We start from the raw sequence: 20,296 nt of genomic DNA on the forward strand, positions 1-20,296 counted from the left end.
TCCCCCATCAAGTTACAATGCCTCTCAATCAGATGTGATTGGATGCCCCCCAGCATGATGGAGGGGCAGCTGGGCCAAACCTGGGCTGTACTGTAACCATATGTGCCAGGTTGAAATGTCCAGGATGTGGAGCAGGGCCCAGCCACAGTAGCTACCACTGCAGGGGGAGTTCATTAAAATCATGGCCGGAAAGAGAAGTCTGAGACAAACAGGAAAATCAAAGTATCCAAGAGGTTCTTCCCACCGTGACAAATCTGGAGCCCTAACTATGATCTGTGTGTCTGAGGTCAAGATCTCTCTAGATTCCACTGGAATTTATTTTTATGGGGGGCATTTTTTACTCTGGACAGGCTGTTAGGCACTCAGCATATCCCACTCAGTCTGCAATATTAGAGCTAGTTACTGTGAAAGTATTAGTCAGGATATTCAAGCTACTCCCAGCTCATCTCAGAAATATTTGTGAGATTCTCTTTCCACCTGGAGAGCCTCCATAGACTGGCCGAACCTTGTTGAAAGGCCTTATCCAGTAGACCACCACCACAAATGGAATAGTAACCCCTTCCCTGCACCATTATCAGCATGCTGTAAATGCCCAAAAAGCTACCTGATCTCTGTAGTGTGAAAGTGGCTGTGGTATTCTTAACCCAGCAGGCAAACACGCCGTAGTCCTCGTCGCTTGTCAGGTTCACCCCCAGAAGGCTGGACATGAACGTCTCTGTTCCGTTATCACCGATCCTGAGGGATGAAAGAGGCCAGCATCAGTGCAGTGCTATAGGGTACAGTTTCAGGGAAACGGTTTCCTATTTAAACTAAGAGACAGAAGAGAACAAGGAGCTTCCAGTTAAGAGTTCACCGGCGGGAACTCTGTTTTGTCATTCTGCTGTACTGTAGGGAACAATTCAGCCTGGAAAGGGAGAAGGACTGGATAGAAGAATAGTGCTGTCTACCTCTAAGCTCTGATAGGATTCTGTGATCTACTTGAATATCTTTACTTTAGAGTTAGCCTTTTGTTCCTTTACACAATAAATCATTAGCCAGGGCCCAGTTCAGCAGGAATCCACCTTGCACTTAGAGACCAAAGCCAAGATGTTCAAAACTAGCATCCTAAAGTCAGGTTCCTAAATCTATAATTAGAATCTAACTTTCAGTGGCAGGAAAGCCTTCAAAAAGGTAGGAGTTGCTTTGCTGGACTCCCCATTGCCTGGCCAACACAGGGCGTGGATAAAATAAAATAAAAAAAAAGCCACGATCACAATTTGCAGGAGCTCTGCCGCTGCCGCTTCTGTCTTAGGCGGCAATTCAGCGGCAGGGTCTTTGCTCTGAGAGGGAGTGAGGGACCCACCGCTGAATTGCCACCAAAGAGCCGGATGTGCCGCCCCTTCCCCATGGCCGCCCCAGGCACCTGCTCTGGTAGGAAAAAAAAAAAAAAAAGAAAGTTCTTGCAAGTGAAACACCACAAAGCTCAGGCTAACTACTGTTAAGCAAGGAGACCTGTTGGGAGCTGCTGAAAGCGCTATGGCTTTTACAGTGGAGCAGCAAAAAGTTAGCTGGCAGATGTGCCTCTGTAATTGAGGGGAAAATACACAGGGCCAGATTCTTCTCCCAATGACTCTAGTATCCTACTCAATTGAGCTTTGCTTTACTCTGGTGGCACAGATACCAGAATCTGAGCCAGAGTATGCAGCAGCCCTTGGACCCCTCATTTGTACTGCAGAGAGTTTTTTGTGTTTAGTTCACTGAGCCATAACATAAAATGGACAGAAACATCAGCTGGCCTACATGCTTTGTGGGGCTTTATTTGTTTTTCTTTTCCCACACTGTGCTTTTTTGTTTATCTGTGTGTCTGTGGAATTATGATTTTTAGAACATACCTTAGAGAAAGAGGATAAATAGGACAGTGTGCTTGTGCATTCCAGAAACATGGGTTCAAATCCTGTGTCAGTCACAAATTAGTAGATGTTGGGTGAAATTGGCCACTTCCCAATTGTACCCAACCTCCACCTAAAAAACTGACATCACTGGCATATCTCCTCAAGAGGCCCAGGCTGGGAAGTGTGAGTCAGGACTGAAGTGCCCTCAGATGTGGAGAGATGGCCAGGACTGGAATGGCAAGGGTGTTGCAGATCAAGATTGCACTGTCCACACCAGCACTTCAGCATCTCGCCAAGGAAGGGTAATTATTCTGACAGAAGAGTGCTCTCCCTTTGGCATAGCACATCTTCACCAGATGCGCTGCAGCTGCGACAATGTAGCGCAGTGCTGCAGACTTTCCCTCAGGTGCATTGTCTGAGCTGTGGACAAGACTAACGGGGTGTTCTTGGTCAGGACTCAAGTGCCCTGGCAGAGCTGCGTGAAGAACAGAGGTGCTGCAGATGAGGTCTGAGGAGCCAGGGCTAGAAACAGAGGTGATATGGATCGGCACTTTGGCTGAGAGCATGTCTTGCTGGAGGTTTGAGCACTGGCACACTGAGGTCCAGGACTCGTGAAGTTGAGCTTATCAATAGGAAACACTGGGATTTGGGGGACTGCTCAGTGGAGACTCTATTATTAATTGTGGGTCCAGAACTCCCACTGAACTGTGGCTCACTGGGTGCATGACAGCTGTTTAAGCAATGATTGAAGCAATTTGCCCTGCCTGTCAATAGCCACCTCAGTGCCGCTTTCTATTTATTGATAGGTCAGACTCCTTACCAGACTTTGTCCTTGCTGGCGTATGGGCTGCTCTCATTGCCTAGCCAGTGGCCATCTTTCATCCAGTGCAGGACGGGGTTGCAGTGCTGCTGAGGGGGCAGCCGCACAGTGCAGTTCAGTGTTAGCTGGCTTCCCAAGGCAGGCTCCAAAGTCTGGTTGCTGGATGGGACAAGGACTTCGGGAGGCGCACTGCACAGATCTACATCGGAGAGGTAGGAAATGCTGGGAGAGAGACTCTTTAAAGGGACAGCATCCACTTAAAAATAAGTCTCAAATCTCTTCAGTTACACCTAATATTATAGTAGAGCAACATCTGTTTTTTCCTGACTTCCTTTGTGCCACTTACAACACTCTCTAAAGTCAGTCACTTCTGCACCCCCAATGAAGAAACTGGTCACGTGGTTAGTAAAATGAGCAGCAGATCCACACTGCACATAATACAAACACGCAAAATGCCCCAAATGCCCAGCCATACAGTCAGTCTGTAACACACTGGCATAGTGTGCGTCGCCATGTTTTTCCCCCAGGCAACTGGTCCCCAATGACTAGAACACCCTCCTACTTGCTAACAAAATTCCTCCTGTAGCTCAAGGCATAGGGGCTTGTGTTGAAGTTTCCCCAACGGCCAACTAAGGTGTCTCGGCTGTGTGTGCACACGTGCCGTATGTTATACCTTTGTTAGTGAAAGCTGGTTAAAACGTGTCACTTCCGAAATGTCAGTGATCCACACTGAGCAAGTGACTTTCACCCATGTTTGCCATTTCTCCTCCAGCTCTAAGGACTAGTACAGACGCCTGGCAAAGAGCTACTCGCCCTCTAAAAGAGGCAATGTCTTGGGAGCTGAGCAGTGGGCGGGCAGCACTGTGCCCTATCTCCTCATGGCTGCTGCTTTTCCTACTGGAAGCGGCAGCCTCCTTTCCGTGCCTGACTCAACTCCCACTGCAGTCCGGAGTAACATTTCAAGGGGAGTTGAGGCTTTTGACCCTTCACAGCTGGTGCAAGAGCCTTTTCCTCTGCATTTTACGCCATCTGTAATGGCTCCCCTGTACCGCTCCACCTCGTCAAATCTATGTCACAAACCACTTTACTCCCCTGCTGCTGCTCATTCGCTATTTCATTCTGTCAAAGCACCGCTGGTGAGGCTCGCAGTCTTTGCCTCCCCCTCAGGTAATCTGCCATACTAGTGTGTAGTCAGGTGACTGTGTATACTTGCTCTTTATCACCTTCATTTAGGGTGTATTTTGGTCCCTGCCGCTGCCCTGGTTTCTTTTTAAATTCAGTGAACAGATGCTCAGAAGTGAGGGAGTATTTAGTGGGGGAGGTGGATTACATTATGCTACAAATATTGTTTTAATATTTCCTGTCAAAGCAAAGCTACCTATACAAGGGCACTTATTCCTGCAATTTTCCCCAGCCCCTCACACACACACACACACACACACACACACACACACACACTCATGGAGTGTCAGAGACACAGAGTATGACACTGCGTGTACGTCAAATGAGCCAGAAGTAGCATAAGCAGTCAAGCTGCCTCTTCCAAAGCACAGCAGTGTTACTCCCTGCATCAGCCAGCAGGAGGCATCAGTGTTTCAAGCCAGGCCCTTAATCTTGGCTCTGCAGATATAGTTCCCCCAGCCTTACCTTCCATGGTCAGCCTGATGGTGAAGGAGGCGTTTCTGTGGCTGTTCAGGTAGAGAGTGCAGGTGTAGTTCCCGGCATTGCCAGCCTGCAGGCACTGGAAGGTGAGGTAAGCAGTCCCGTTGGCGTGCAGTGCAGGTGGCTCCGTGTGGAGGGGTTTAATGAGTTGCAGTCTTTGCTCCACAGGAGGTTAAAGTCTGAGCTGGACCGGAGGAGCTAGAGGCTCAGCTCATCCAGTGGACAGAACAAATGGTTACCAGACTCCTGCTTGGCTCCACGCATTGTGATCATAGAAGCGGTCAAGGTCCTGACAGGACAGATCCAAAGCTGGTGAGAATGACACAGGAATAAGTTAGAAATGAAATACACCAGGTTAAAATGTAACAGCTTGCACAGTTAGTAGCATGCTCCACGCACACTGTGGAGGCAGGGCAGGCAATGTTCCCCACTACCAGGCATACTGCAGAGATGACAAATGTCTGCTGGGCCAACTGAAAGAAACTATTTGTATTATAACTAGTTTGTATTATTATTTGTGTTGTATTATAGTAGTACCTAGAGGTCCCAAGCAAGACTGTGCTAGGTGCTGTACATACAGGAAGAGACAGACCCACTGTAGAGAGCACAGATTCCAAACAGATAAGCCAGACAACGGAAGGGTTATTATCCCCATTTTACGGATGGGGAAACTGAGGCTCAGACACTAAGTGACTTGCTCAAGTTCATACAGGAAGCCTGTGGCGGAGCACTGAACAGAGACCACCCCTTCCAAGTTCCCACCCAGGGACTTAATTCCTCCCTGGAATAAGCACAGACTGGCTTGACATCAGCATTGCAGATTTGTTCTCCACTCTCTTCACCTGGCAGGCAATCAGACAGGTGTTATGAGAAGGAATCAAGGGCATGGCTGGCAGGTAAAGGCTCTGCAAGTAAAATTGCTAACAGGATGCTTCTAATCCTATACCTACTGACTTCTCAAAGACACAGGAGATTACACAATAGCCCTTAACCCAGTCTCTGGCATGGCCAGGTTTATTCTATGGAAGTTTTGATAGACCCATATCTTCTAGCTGACCTTCACGCCCTCTACCTTGTCTCCCTCCATAGTAAAACCCCCACCACACTTCCAAAGCAGCACTAGCTGGGGCAGGTTTCCGAGACAGGGCTGGGTACCTGCTGGTATGTAAACATGCTAGCTTTGCTTGCTGTGCAAACACTGTGGGGCCAGGATCTACCTAAAGCCTGCAGGGGAAAGTGTTGCTAGTCCCCCAAAGGGGCTGAGCACACACCCAGCCTGCTTAGAGGTGGAGGGAGAACAAACTGAAGCAGAACAGGTTTTAAGTCGTAGTGCTGCTGCTGCTGCAGGGCAGGGCTGAGGACACCCTCTCCGCCTTTTACAGTACAGCCACATGGATTTCAGCCACACAGTCATTCAATTCAATGCAGGGTTTCTTTTCCCCATGGGTCTCCTGCCCAGACCCCTCTTTCCTCATTTAACCTATGCCAAGATCAACTTTCCAAGATTCTGGAGACTGATCAATCCTAGAAATCAGGTGAGGGTGAGGAACAAATCCCACTGCCCTTGAGGCAAACACGCAGTCATTCCCTGTGATGTTTTCTCCAGGGCTCTGGCTAAGCCACTTTTAATAACTCAAACAATAAGGCTTTCACCACGCCCCCTCCTGGGAGGCAGCACCAGGCTCAAACAGATCTCAGTGGAAGGACATCCTGGCTGCCCTTCAGCTGAAATTTTCCTCTGCTCAGTTCCAGCTCATCACTCTTACTTCTACACCCCTCCCTCCCAGACCACCCAAAACTGTTTCACTTCCTCCTAGGCCTTTATACCATTCCGATCCTAATAGACTGCCCCCTATCCAGCCAGCAAGAGTTCTCTCTGGTATCCAACCAAATCTCTCTAGTTCTCCATCTTCTTACATAAATTGGTTCTTTCAGCCCTTTAAGTATTTTAATCATAGCTATCCCACCCCACCTCCCCTTAATGAAACTGTGGGGCATCCCTGTGTTTGCTCTGATTACAATAGATGGGAGAACTATCAGCTCACTGCATTTGTGGGTAACAGCTGCACATTCAGGTTCTCTCTCTCCCTCATCATTGTCCAAAATGTGTGAGATGAATGGGCTGTACAACTAGTCAGCTACGGCCCTCCACATCCCATCAGCAGTGCTGGAGAAGGAGATGAGGCTGGAGGCCTCCCTATTCCGCTGACCTAAGCAAGCTCTAACTCCACCTCATAGCTTGGGACAAGCCCCCTGCTGCCCTGACCTTTCACCAGCCAGTCCTATGCTGCTGACTTCTACACACAGTATCATCTCTGCTTGCAAGAGAGAAGAAAGTGTGGTATTAAACCCAGATGCTGCAAACCCTCCTCCCCTGCAGGTGATGCTACACGTACCCAGACAGTTCAGCATGGTTTTTCCTCCTGCATCTCTTCTGCAACCCCCAGCTCAAAGGATTGGGTACCAGATATGAAGACAAGAAGAGGAAGGGGTGCTGAGAGCCACTGAACCACACTAAATCCTGTAGATCAGGGGTTCTCAAACTAGAGGTTGGGACCCCTCAAGGGGTGGTGAGGTTACTACAAAGGGGGTTGCGCCCCAAACCCTGCTTTGCCTCCAGAATTGATATAAATTAAAAACACTTTTAACACTAAGGGGAGGGGGTCACACTCAGAGGCTTGCTATGTGAAAGGGGTCACCAGTACAAAAGTTTGAGAACCACTGCTGTATGAGGGAAACCACTTCAAGCCAGGAGGTGGGGTGGCACCCCCGCCCCCAGCACAGAGGGAGAATTGCTAGGGATGCACACCCTTCCTTCAGCACACTAAATCTCACCCTCCTTTCCTTTTCAATAAATTAGCAGGTGGATGACAATATCCAACTGGAATTGTCATGGTTTAAAATGTGGCTACAGGACAAAGCATTGTTACTTCACAAGCTAATAATGGTGCCCAGCAGAGAATCATAATTATCCATATTATCTTCCCACCTTCGTAATCTCGGATCACTAATCCTAAAACAAAATGCTTCTGTGTTAAACTACATGCAGGCTGTGTCTACCCTTAGAATGCTATAGCTGCTGGAGCACTTCAGTGAAGTCACTCGCTGAAGTCTCCCATCACTGTGGTTAATCTACCTCCGCAAGAGGCTGTAGCTAGGTCTATGGAAGAATTAGCGCTGCTCTCATTGGGAGTTAGGTGGGCTTAACTACATTGCTCAAGGAGGTGGATTTTCCACACCTCTGGACAACATAGCTGGGTTGACTTAACTTTTTACAGTGTCGAGCTGACCCGAGTTCCTTCTAATGGCTAGATCAGCCTTAAAGTAAAGTGGTTGACAGCTGCCCTGTTGGTACTTCCTTCGTCACAAAGGACAGCACTTTCCAGCCAGACAATTGACTTCAATTACAAATGGCAAATCAAAGGTCCATGCTGGAGGCGTTAATTAAACGGTGTGCCGTTTATTTATAGTAACAAGTGCTGCACACCTGGTGACTGACCTTTCATACTGTTAAGCAAAACAAAGTGGGTGCAGCTTTCTCTTCAAGCAAAGAGACTGTGTGGGTGGCTGTGCGCATCCGCATGCTAACTTACAGCCAGTGGACATGCAAAGGAGTACAGCCACGCAAAAAGCAAAGAGAAGTGTGTTCCAAAAACCACTGAAACAGATTTTTAGATGGTGGAAAATCAACCCAGCTCCATTAAGTCAGCGAGTTGATCCTCGTGTGTGAGTGAAGCGGGAAGTTACACTATGGTAAAGGTGGGCAAGAGAGGCATTGACACGTCTTATTGGATCAATGAATTAGTCAATATATGCACAGTTTCAAGCCCAAATGGTCTGCAAAATGTGAACAGTTTCTACGAAACCAGTCTAGGCAAGGTGATCTGCACTGATATACCTGAAGAACCTTCTTAATGCAGAAGCTTGTAGATTACAGTGTAATACTGGAGCAATAAATCAACTGTGCTGACATTGTCAATGATTTTCCCAGGGCCAATAACACCATAAACACATCATGCATACCAGGGAGGGCCAGAGAGATAACCATTATCTCAGTTTCCCTCCAATGGGCCCCATTCCTTGACACTCTTGATGCAAACTGCTTTTGAAGTTACAGCTTGGGGCTGTGATAGCTCCTAGATAGTGTAGATTTCCCAGGACTGAACTGTGCCTGGGCCCACAAACTTCTCAACAAAGCTGCTTGAAGATGAACCCTTCCCTGAAGAAACAGTTTCTTTTTCTTATGAGATGGGAAGTGAAAGGATCTGTTGTTTACAGAGGTCAAGGTCTGGGGGCCTCAGGCTTTCAGCTGGCTGGAACAGCAGCTACAGCTCCCTCTGCAGGGCTCTCCAAAGGAGACCAGATTATGGGCTAAGATACTTCCACGAGACACTTATAATAGGTGCAGCTTTATCAACCAAAAAGTAAATTCCAAAGAAATAAGTTAAACACATTCGTCTTTCACCTGTTCATAGCAGACAGGACAGAGCCACATGCCCCTGTAACAAATCTCTTCATAAATCCCTTGTGACTGCGTGAGGGGGCTTTGGGATAGCAAGAAGCCAGGAAGGAAAGTGCTGAAACAGGAACTTAATTGGCTGTAACTCAGGAGAGGGCATGTATTGGCGGGGGTGTATTGCTGATGCAGGGTAAACCCAAGGTTCGGAACCCTTTTTCTAAACAGCTGCAGAAGTTCAGCCTCAGTCCAGTCTTGTCTGGCAGAGGAGCTGATGACTAACAGTTTTGTTCCATTGGGTCAGAATGAGGAAATCTATGAAAGTTACAGCTCTTCTGAGAGCTCAGACTCTTCCTAAAAGCCAGCATTCAATCATTCAGACTTGGTGGAGGAGGGTCCTTCTGTCCCTCCAGGCCCCATCCCTCTGAGTCACTACCTGGGCCCTCTTGCTCCTATCTCACAGTGGGCATGACATGTGGCTGGCACAAAGTCCAAGCAGAAGGATGTTTAAGAGGAGGAGGCCAATCCCTGCCTTGTGAATCTCTCTCCTTATAACACCAACCAACCACCACCCGGCCATGTGTGGGAGGCCAGAGCTTACAGGTTAAAGAGTGCTGAGCTGCTAGACTTGGGTAACTTACTCCAACCTTCAGCAGATGCTGCTCCTTCGTAAACCAGGCAGAACCCTTCCCTCTGCCCCCTCCATCCCAATCAGAAATGCTCATAGCTCAGGTTTGCTGGAGACCAATAATGTCAAGCTAATAGCAGCCTTGGCTTTCTGGAGATGCATCTGTCCCACTTCTTGTATGACAAGAGGGGTAACATGTGATCCTGAGCTAACAAAGGCACAGAGTGCCCCGCCACAGTCTTCAATAGGGAACAAGCAGGGCACTAGGAAAGAGTTTAGGACAGTCAGATCAGCTCATGTAGTAGGAAGCTAAAGAGGTAAAGTCCAAGGTGCAGATGGCGACAGCTGGATTTTTCTGGAGCGAGAACATATGCATTGGTGTTATATATTTTTATAACATAGCAATCTGCTGCTAGGCAGGCAGCAAGGCCCTTATCTCCTGAATCTGGGGAGAGAAGGTAGCCCCAAGCGAATCACTTATCTACTGCTGACTGTGGCCAATTCCCAGGGTCTCCAAAAGCTGCATAAGCCAGACAAGGGGGTCTCTCAGTGTGTTCTCCAGAATTATAGCTCAGCCTCTGCTTTCCTCTCAGTAGTTTCAAGGGCCAGAGTTCTTGGGAAGTCAGGGGAGCAGCACTAATTTTATTGAGCTACGCTACAGTTCCATACTCTGTTGAAATGAGTTAAATCCAGTATTGCATGTTACAATTGAAGTGGCATTGCTGAAGTTTGGAAAGATAGTCCATTCACTCCTATGGTGAGCTGCCACTTCAGAGAGGCAGGAAGCAGGGAGAAAGGCAGTTGTCAGGGACAGTGCAAGGGGATTGGGGGGTGGGGGAAGGCATCCAGGAAGTCACACAGGAGGGGAGCCAGGGTGTTAAGAAGCAGGGGGTTGATGGGAAGTCTGTGGGTCAGGGCACTGATGGAGGCCTGCAGTATCATCCAGTGGGGAATCACAGACTGAGAGCCCACAAGATCAAGCAGTGGGGAATACAAGCAGAAAGGTGCTCATGGGATCAAACGGCAGGGAGTGGGTAGGGAGTGGGTAAGGAGGGGACCCCCCCCCACCCCAGGTCAAACAATAGAGATTGGTGCTAGAGCACAGCCCACACGGGTATAAGAACAGCAACAGAAGAAGCTGTGGTTTTCCACAGCATGGATGGAAGAGAGGCCACATGGCCAAACAGGTTAAAGGGAAGCAGCAGGGAGCAGTGGGGCTGGGGAACCCAGGGGAAGGGGGAGAACCTGTGGATAAAACAGTCCCTGTTTCCTTTTCTAAAGGAGCAGAGTCTGCCTTTATCAGCAAGCACCATACACTGCGACCCCCAGCCCCAAGCTCCCACTTTGCTCCACGTCACCTCTATTTGATCCTCACCTGGCGGGGCTGTAGTCCTTTCCTGCTCACTCCCTGCCGCAGCCTTGGGCAGGCAGAGGGCTGCCAGCACAGCTGTTACAGACAGAACAGAGGCCAGTCTCCCCTCCACCTTGGCTCACTCTCATGCAGCACTCTGCAAAGATAAGCACAGGGGGAAATGATTACCTTTCGGAGCAACCCTCTTCCAGCTATAGGCAGAGGTCTCCAGACCCAGAACCAGGGGTACTGAATATGCTGCGCACTCCTTGATCCCAGCCACCTTGCTCATGTGACCAGCCAATAGGTTGGCCCTGCCAGTTAAGTAATTTTTTTCATTGTTCAACCCATGCCCTTCATTTTGTGCTTGAAGGGCTCGTTCCACTCTCCCCCCCAATCACAAGCCTCCAGGCTTCCACTAGGGACAGCCAGTCCCCTCCCACCTGCTACTATTGCTCCTCCTACCTTTCCACCTGAACGGTATGGGGAAAAAGGCAAACCTGCACACACTGACTAAAACAAAACCCAACCTGTTGGCAGAAAAATAGACGACTAGGAATTTGCTGCGTGCAAAGCTGGGAGGCAGATTGCACACGAACTCTCTCTCACTGTGGGAATATAGCTGCTTTATGGAGCTCAGCCAATTACCCAGACTCGCATGATACTCCAGCGCTCACTAACATCAAGCTGCCACCACTGGGGAAGAAGAAAAAAATACCTCCAGGAGCCCTGCTGCTTTCCAATGCAGAAGCAGTAAATGGAGATACTGAGACAAGACTAAACCTGTATGCAGCACATGATGTGATCGGTAACATCATCTCCTAAGCCCAGTGCTGCAGCTAGAGAGTTGGCCATTCACATAAGCTTCCTTTCTCCTTTTCATATTCCGCACACTAAACTATATATTCAGTGAGTCACTGCATCATTTGCACATACACCCAGGGCCAAAACTTGCGATTAGTCTGATTCTGAGAGTGGTGCTGAGTATCCATAGTTCCACTGAAGTCACTGGGACTTACCAGCGCTTTTAGCTCAGGTCCCAACTGTTTATCGCTTGGCTTGTAGGGCACAACAGCACAGGTTCAAATGCAATATAGCCCAACCATTTCATGTATAATTAAGGCCAATTACAGAAATATTCTGGGAAAGGACTGAACTGGAACAATATAAAATCTTTATTAGTAGATATCTTTACGTAGTGCCTGATCCATCGTAGCTTTCATTACACTAATATCTTAAATTTATATATTTTCCCCTCAATAATTTAAAAGCATTTTACAATTTTTAAACTGACAGTTTGTGTATCTATATTGATCACTCACCCAGAAGTGAAATGCAGCTGCCTCTGAGGTGAACCACAATAGATGATAAACAGCACATAATAGACCATAGTTATTTAAAGTGTTATTAACATTCCCCAAGGTAATGAAGGCAACTCTTGAGGCTGGAAGCATGCAACCTTTCAGTCAGAGATGAGCTTAAATGATACCAGTGGCAGCATTTACCTAAACTTTGCTCTCAATCTCAGCACTACCCATTCATCATATCAAAATGAGACTTCACTCACAGCTGATTGAGAGAGCTTCATGAAAGACCCAAAATCTGCTCCCATTGAAGCCAATGGTAAAACTCACAATGACCTTAATTGGTGCAGGATTGTGCATTAAATGATCATCCATCTTTCTTGCAAGATTTGACAAGCAGGGAAATAGTTAACAATGCTGGCATATTACATAGCCTCTTTCGACTTCAGAATCAACTGAGATCACACTTCTCAGTCTTATCACTTCAGACTCTCTGCAGACTCAGGGCTCGTCTACACTGGCACTTTACAGTGCTGCAACTTTCTCACTCAGGGATGTGACAAAACACTCCCCCTGAGTGCAGCAAGTTTTAACGCTGTAAAGGGCGGGGCGGCTCCAGGCCCCAGCACGCCAAGCACGTTCTTGGGGTGGCATGCCACGGGGGGCGCTCTACCAGTCGCTGAGAGGGCGGCAGGCAGGCAGCCTTCTGCGGCATGCCTGCGGAGGGTCTGCTGGTCCCACGGCTTCGGTGGAGCCATGGGACCAGTGGACCCTCCGCAGGCTCACCTGCAGGAGGTCCACCGAAGCTGTGGGACTAGCGGACCCTCCACAGGCATGCCTGCGGGAGGTCTACCGGAGCCACGGGACCGGCGACCGGCAGAGCGCCCCCCGCGGCATGCCACCGTGCTTGGGGTGGTGAAATGTCTAGAGCCGCCCCTGGAAAAGCACCAGTGTAGGCAGTGCAACAGCTCTGGGAGCAGTCGCTCAGCCCCTCGTGGAGGTGTTTTTAGTGCTTTAACTATGCCAGTGAAGATGTGCTCTCAGGCAGACACTACTGGGTCGTTTACAAATAGGTCACATTTTGAAGGTTATCTTTGCAACCATAAAAGCTGAAAGAAATTAACAGTACAAGGTGGGTGAGATAACATTTTTTATTGGACCAATTTCTGTTGGTGAAAGAGACAAGCTTTTGAGTTTACACCGAGCAATTCTTCAAGTCAGGCCCGGCAGTCGCCTAGGGCACCAAGATTTGAGGGGGCGGCATTTTGCCATCCTCGGCAGCAATTCGGCGGCGGGGGGTCCTTCTGCGCTCCGGGTCTTCGGCGGCAATTCTGCAGTGGGTCCTTCACTCGCTCTGGGACCCGCCGCTGAAGTGCCCCAAAGACCAGGAGCGTAGAAGGACCCCCCCGTCGCAGAACTGCCGGCAACAACTGGGGGCACGGAAGGGCCTCCACCTGGGACGCCAAAAACCATGGCACCGCTCCTGCTTCAAGTCTGTGTGAGCTCGAAAGCTTCTCTCTTTCATCAACAGAAGTTGGTTCAATAAAAGATATTGACTCACCCACTTTGTCTCTCTAATATCCTGGGGCCAACATGGCTACAAGTACACTGCAAACAGAGATTAAGGATGGCATTTTCAAAAATGCCCATCATTGGTCTAACTGCTCCCGCTGCAGTCTTTGGTACAACCTCCACTGACTTGCGGAGGAAGGGATAGCTCAGTGGTTTGAGCATTGGCCTGCTAAACCCAGCGTTGTGAGTTCAATCCTTGAGGGAGCCATTTAGGGAACTGGGGTAAAAATCTGTCTGAGGATTAGTCCTGCTTTGAGCAGGGGGTTGGACTAGATGACCTTCCAACCCTAATCTTCTATGATTCAGTAGAATAGTTGGGTCAATACCGAAAAAAATCTCCAAAATCTCACCCTTTTAACTTAAAAAAAACCTATTGGTTGGATTTTTGGAGCACAAGATAGAAGCCACCAGGGAAATATGCCATCTTTCCAACCTGCAGCAAACAGGTTCAGCTGATCCCTGCTTTCAATGTATCTGATAACAAATGGTAGCCTACATAGTGTCTTTGCATTCCAGTGGCCTACAGGCTTTAATCACGGATGTCTGTGTCTTGTATTGTATTTTAGCTTCTATAACAGAAGCTTCTACTTCATTGCACTGTGCTCCTTGGCTTGCAAAATGTGTTATTCTCTCTCCCACATCCATATTTGCTATTCTCTGTTATTGAATAATGAGAAAATAATCTATTCCTTGGGCTCCAACTCCCTGCAGAGACAAAGCATTTATGGCTAAGCAATAAAACTGGTTATTAAGGGGATATTTTTTTTCATCCCACTTGACTATAAAATGTGTCACAGATATTACAGCTCTACTGGGAAGCAAGCACTACAGATTGGGGTTAGCTAAATTCATGACTCTTTTAATATACAGGGTTATGGAATGACACTAATAGTGCAAAATCATTTTTCATTTTAAAAAGTTGGATGACTTTGGCATTCAGAAAAGCATCAGACTAGTACAGCCAGATAAGCACTGTCCTCTAGAAGCATGTCTTGACCTCCCACTGGTGGGAATACCTACAGAGACCAGCCACTAGTGGTGTTACCTTTGTGTCACCTAGAGCTGATCTGAGGTTAACAGGATCTGTGGTATCTCTGGAAACCGGACCCTAGGTATTAAGTTGGGTACTTTAAAATAGAGGCACATTGAATGAGTGCAAATCTGGGTGTAAGCAAGGAGTGGAAGAAGGTGGTAGGTTTTGTCATAGTGGGGAGAGGAGGTCTGTGAGTTTGACCCTTTGCTGTGCTCTGGAAGGCAGCATGACAGGGAAGTAAGGAAAGTGGAGAGCAGCTGGCAGGGGAAGAACGCCACTCCTGGTTAAAACATTTGGTCCTTGTGAATTTAGTGTTGGTGAATGCTGCCAGATTGCCAGCTCAGGAGACTGACGTCCTGTTTGGCCAAGGCAGCAGTGCAAGCTTCCCACATACTGGGCCTCAACTCTCATATGTAGGGTCCACTTCTAGAGTGGGAGGGGAGTTAAGTGTCCATGGCTCAATTGGCCCCCTCAGCAGAGTGCAGTGACTAATAAGGCCAATCATGCTGGTGGCTTAAATGCTGTGTACCCTTCCCCACTGGGGTCTCTCCTGAGTGAAATTTCTTCTGTCCTCTCTCTTATTCTGGAACACTGATAGGTATGTAGACAGCCCGTGATCTCCACAAGCAGCCCTGGGTATGTGCATGCGGCTATATCCTGCACCACTGTACAAAACGTGATGGGATTTGTTAAACAATAAGTGGGTGAGTAACACACCTGTCAAAAATAATCAAATAGAAAAGGATTAAAGATGACACTGCAGCTCTCATGCCTTTACCAGCCTTTTCAAAGGCAACTTTGTGATTGGCTTTTTGCAGAGCTCTGAGCCTCAGGGTCAGACATGTCACACCTACTGCTCTTTTCTGTTCACAGCCTGCATTGTGTCTTCTCTCAGAAGTATGGGATGACACAGCATGGCTTCCGCTGATTGCTTCAACCATGCTGCATGCCAGCATTTCTCTCCAACCACAAAACTGGATGTCCCTTCCCTAAGTCTCTCATCCTTGAGGGAGGGAACTTCTGAAGAAACTGTAAGTGGTTAAAATACATTTTAAAATGAAGGACCAGATGCTCTGGTGTAACTCTGTTGACGTCAATGCAGTTAAACCAACAGAGAATATAGCCCTAGATCTAAATTTGTACAGCGTCTTTCATCCCAATGCACTTTACAAACTGCTGGGCCCAGTCCTGCAAAGAGCTGAATACTCATCTGTCAATGAAGCCAATGGGAACTGAGTGCACTCAGCATCTCATGCGAGGTGCTCAGCATCTTACAGGATCATGCTCTATTTACATGTCCTTCCATTCACTATTGAAATGCAGCCATCACTGGGGTTAAAAACAGCAGGTATTTAACAGCACACAGCAGCCCTACCCAACAGTTAAGGGCAGGAGGTAAGGAAGATACTGAGTCCAAGTGAAACAGATTCACGAAGGCAGATTGTAACTATTCCAATTTGAACTTTGTCAATATGCCAGGGTAACACCCCTTCTCTGGCAAAAAGGTGCCCTTGGATATTTTTTAATGACCACTGATGAGGCATTTAGCTTTACATCTCATTCAAAGTCAAGACCCTCCCTCTAACCCCACACACCTTTTCCTGCATCATTGGCAATGGGAGGGAGCAGTGTGTATTGCTTCACTCCCAGGTGAAAGCATGATCAATGAATGTATTTATGGTCAGTGTCCACTTAGTAATGCGGGTAAAGGAATGTGGTGGATTGTAGATTATTAAAACTGGAATAATGTTAAAAAAAATCTTCCCACTATTATTGTGACTTGTTAATTTCTGTTTGTTCTCTGCACTTCTATTAGCTTGGACAATGACACTCCAGTTCGAATTTGCTTTTGTTTATATTATTTAGTTGGATAGCACCAAGAGTGTGCTAAGTACTTTGCAGAGAGCTATGAAGACAATGGGCCCAATTTTCAGTGACTTTGTTTCTGTAATTGGGGCAGGATCAGGGAGCAGGAAAGGTTTTAAATCACACTTGTGCTTCTCATACTCTAGAGCATCTGGGGCTCTGAGTATGACGAAAACTAGAGAACTCAGCTTCCCATGTCCACTATATCTGCAGCATGCTGCACTCAAGCCATGTCCCCTACCTAGCCAAACCCCTCCCTCCTTGACATGACCACTAGGCCGGGGGCTGCAAGGGGCTAGCATAGAGTCCTTACGTCAGCTCTCACAGTTGTCAAGTTTTGTGCAGCTCCATTGCTTGGGGCAGGATGTATTGATCATACACCAGAGTCATATGCAAACTGTTTGTAAATAAGCTAATTAGCTCATTACATTTTGTATAAAAAGTCATCTGTAGAACTGCATAAGAACATAACATAACAGCCATACTGGGTCAGACCAAAGGTCCATCCAACCCAGTATCCTGTCTACCAACAGTGACCAATGCCAGGTGCCCCAGAGGGAGTGAACCTAACAGGTAATGATCAACTGATCTCTCTCCTGCCATCCGTTTCCACCCACTGACAAAGAGAGGGTAGGGACACCATTCCTTATCCATCCTTCCTGGCTAATAGCCACTAATGGACTTAACTTCCATGAATTTATCTAGTTCATAAAACCTGGCAGCTACATATAGTGCCTGCCAAGCGCCACAGTATCCAAGCAGTGCATTTTTGTTGGTTTTGAGTTAGCAAAAAATTGTAAAACAAGTTTTTACAAAAATCTAAGTGTCTCTGTAACCAGTATTTCTGTTTTTAAAAAGACAAAATGAATCCCTGAAGAACGGAACACAGGGAAACTCAAGAGAGTAAATCTTATTTTAACCTCTGAAATTCCCTGTGTGGCAGGAATGGGTGGTGAGTACACACCTAGCTTTTCAAAGGCTGGATTTTTCAAGAACTGCTCTTTGCTCCTCTAAAGCTCACTGACAAATGTTGCTTTTAAAAATGATGGATGGCATCCTCATGACTGATTGTGCACTTTGTCTATATGCGTGGATTCGTTCACAAAGCTCACCCTGTCGGCTAGGCACTAGGCAAACCCATTTTCTAAGAAAGCTGACCACACTGTCCTGCCATCCTGCAATGAGCTGCATTTCAGTTCTGCAGTTTCCTCACTGACCAAGCATTTTCATTTTCAATCTTTCATTTTATTGCGACTTACAGTGAAATTCAATTTAAAAGAAAGCAGTTTCCACATAAAGTGTCACCATTAAACATTGAATACCAAGCTCATAATAATACACAGACACTCTAGTTTCAGTGGGTGATTTTTTCCCCAGAATTTTTTAGCACTCTGTCAGCAACGTTTCCCCTTTAACAAAGAGAAATAATGAAACCCTTTTTAAAATCTTTCAATGTTTTTTTCAAAGCAAAATATGAAAGGTGAACCTCCATCCTTTCCATCTCACTGTATAGCCTGTTCATTCTCTACTACAAAGTCACTTGCTCACCAGCTTTCGATTTAAAACACTGAGGCCAGGATATGAGCTCTCAGCTTCCATGATTAGAAATAAAACCAAGTAAAAAAAGTAGATGTCACTCTAGCCCTAGCTATCTCCAAGTCGGAGTGTATTCTGATCTAGGGTATTGGCTCCCCCCATTATGGAGACGTAATGGATCCAGATGTGATGTTTGGATCCAGGTCCAAATTTTCCCAACATCTGGACTATTTGAAGGATGAGTTTTGGATCGGGCTCATCTCTAATTACTATTTATACTTTTAATCACAGGTGTCCAAACATTGCCAGGAACCTCAGAGCTGCTCCAAACCATATAACATAGATTGTGCCGCCACCACCTTAAATACACAAGTGTGGCCCAGGCAGAGCCCACTTCTAACATGCTATGCTCCACCTCGATCAGCTGCTAGTGGTCTCAGTATATCTGGATTTATCCCAATATTAATAAGGCATCCCTGCAGTGTGATTCCTTCCCAGGTTGACGTGCCTGCAAAATGCCATCAAAGGGGTGATGGTCTAGTGCAGTGAGGACTTCCTAGCACAAGGGTCAAACAGGCAGAGCAGCCTGGTGTGATAGGGAACATTAGGGGCTGGGGGAGAAACTGCAGCAGGAAACTCCATGGGTGGGTGTAGTGGTGGAAAAGGGAAAGAGCTGTGGAGAACCCCTTGGGTGGGTACAATGAGCAGGCACGCATCCTCGTGGAGCAGTTGGGGTATGAATAGCAGAAGGCAGTGAACCTGGGGTATGGGATCAGGCAAGGAAACCAGTGGGGAGGAGCAAGCAGGGAATCCTACCCATTAGGGGGCCCAGCAGAGCTCTTGGGGCTGGTTGTGGGTGGCATTGGCAGTGTGGGACCTCGGGTGGCTGCAGGTGGCACAGGGGGCTGTGGGGAGCTGGGATGGTTGTGGGTGATATTGGGGGTGGGGAGACTGGGCTGGCTGTGGGTGATGTTGGGGGTGGAAGGACTGGGCTGGCAGTGAGTGATGTTGGGGGTGGGGAGGCTGGGCTAACTGGGGGTGATGTTGGGGGTGGGGAGGCTGGGCTAGCCATGGGTGATGTTGGGGGTGGGGAGGCTGGGCTGGCTGTGGGTATTGTTGGCGGGGGGGGGGGTTGCTAGGCTGGCTGTGGGTATTGTTGGGGGTGGAGAGGCTGGGCTGGCTGTGGGTGATGTTGGTAGGGGGGTTGCTGGGCTGGCTCTGGGTATTGTTGGGGGTGGGGTTGCTGGGCTGGCTCTGGGTATCGTTGGGGGTGGGAGGACTGGGCTGGCTGTGGGTGATGTTGGCGGGGGGGTTGCTGGGCTGGCTGTGGGTGATGTTGGGGGTGGGGAGGCTGGGCTGGCTGTGGGTGATGTTGGCAGGGGGGGTTGCTAGGCTGGCTGTGGGTATTGTTGGGGGGTGGGGTTGCTGGGCTGGCTGTGGGTATTGTTGGCGGGGGGGGTTGCTAGGCTGGCTGTGGTTATTGTTGGGGGTGGGAGGACTGGGCTGGGTGTGGGTATTGTTGGGGGTGGGGAGGCTGGGCTGGCTGGGGGTATTGCTGGGGGTGGAAGGACTGGGCTGGCTGGGGGTATTGTTGGGGGTGGGGAGGCTGGGCTGGCTGGGGGTATTGTTGGGGGTGGGGAGGCTGGGCTGGCTGGGGGTATTGTTGGGGGTGGGGAGGCTGGGCTGGCTGGGGGTATTGTTGGGGGTGGGGTTGCTAGGCTGGCTGGGGGTATTGTTGGGGGTGGGGAGGCTGGGCTGGCTGTGGGTATTGTTGGGGGTGGGGAGGCTGGGCTGGCTATAGGTGATGTTGGGGGTGGGGAGGCTGGGCTGGTTGTGGGTATTGTTGGGGGTGGGGAGGCTGGGCTGGCTATAGGTGATGTTGGGGGTGGGGTTGCTGGGCTGGCTGTGGGTATTGTTGGGGGTGGGGTTGCTAGGCAGGGTGTGGGTATTGTTGGGGGTGGGAGGACTGGGGTGGCCTTGGGGGGCTGCAGATGACATTGGGGTGTCTGTGGGGAGCTGGGTGACAAAGGGGCTGCTGGGGACACGGCAGTGTCTGGGATGACACCTACCTAGCTCCATTCAGGGGGCCCCACCCCGGGGGCAGCCTGTGCCGTGGATGGGGGCGTGGAGGCTTCTTGGCATCTGCACCCAGGCACCGCCCAGTTGCCATGCGAACCTGCGCCCAAGTAGGCGGAGG

At 48.6% G+C, this 20,296-nt stretch overlaps 1 protein-coding gene across 1 annotated transcript in view; it reads right to left on the reverse strand.

Annotated features, from left to right (window-relative positions):
* Nucleotides 1-20,256, reverse strand: part of SIGIRR (single Ig and TIR domain containing) — a 46,796-nt gene extending 26,540 nt beyond the window's left edge. Inside the window, exons 1-5 of the mRNA XM_050952916.1 lie at nucleotides 20,169-20,256; nucleotides 10,813-10,945; nucleotides 4,339-4,662; nucleotides 2,692-2,890; nucleotides 605-735 (exon numbers count right to left, since the gene is read on the reverse strand). Of these exons, the coding sequence (XP_050808873.1) occupies nucleotides 605-735; nucleotides 2,692-2,890; nucleotides 4,339-4,345 (337 nt within the window). The 5' untranslated portion in view covers nucleotides 4,346-4,662; nucleotides 10,813-10,945; nucleotides 20,169-20,256. The remainder of the gene's footprint in view (nucleotides 1-604; nucleotides 736-2,691; nucleotides 2,891-4,338; nucleotides 4,663-10,812; nucleotides 10,946-20,168) is intronic.
* Nucleotides 20,257-20,296: the final 40 nt, after the last annotated feature.

The sequence above is a fragment of the Gopherus flavomarginatus genome, chromosome 5 (assembly GCF_025201925.1).
Source record: "Gopherus flavomarginatus isolate rGopFla2 chromosome 5, rGopFla2.mat.asm, whole genome shotgun sequence".
NCBI lineage: Eukaryota > Metazoa > Chordata > Testudines > Testudinidae > Gopherus > Gopherus flavomarginatus.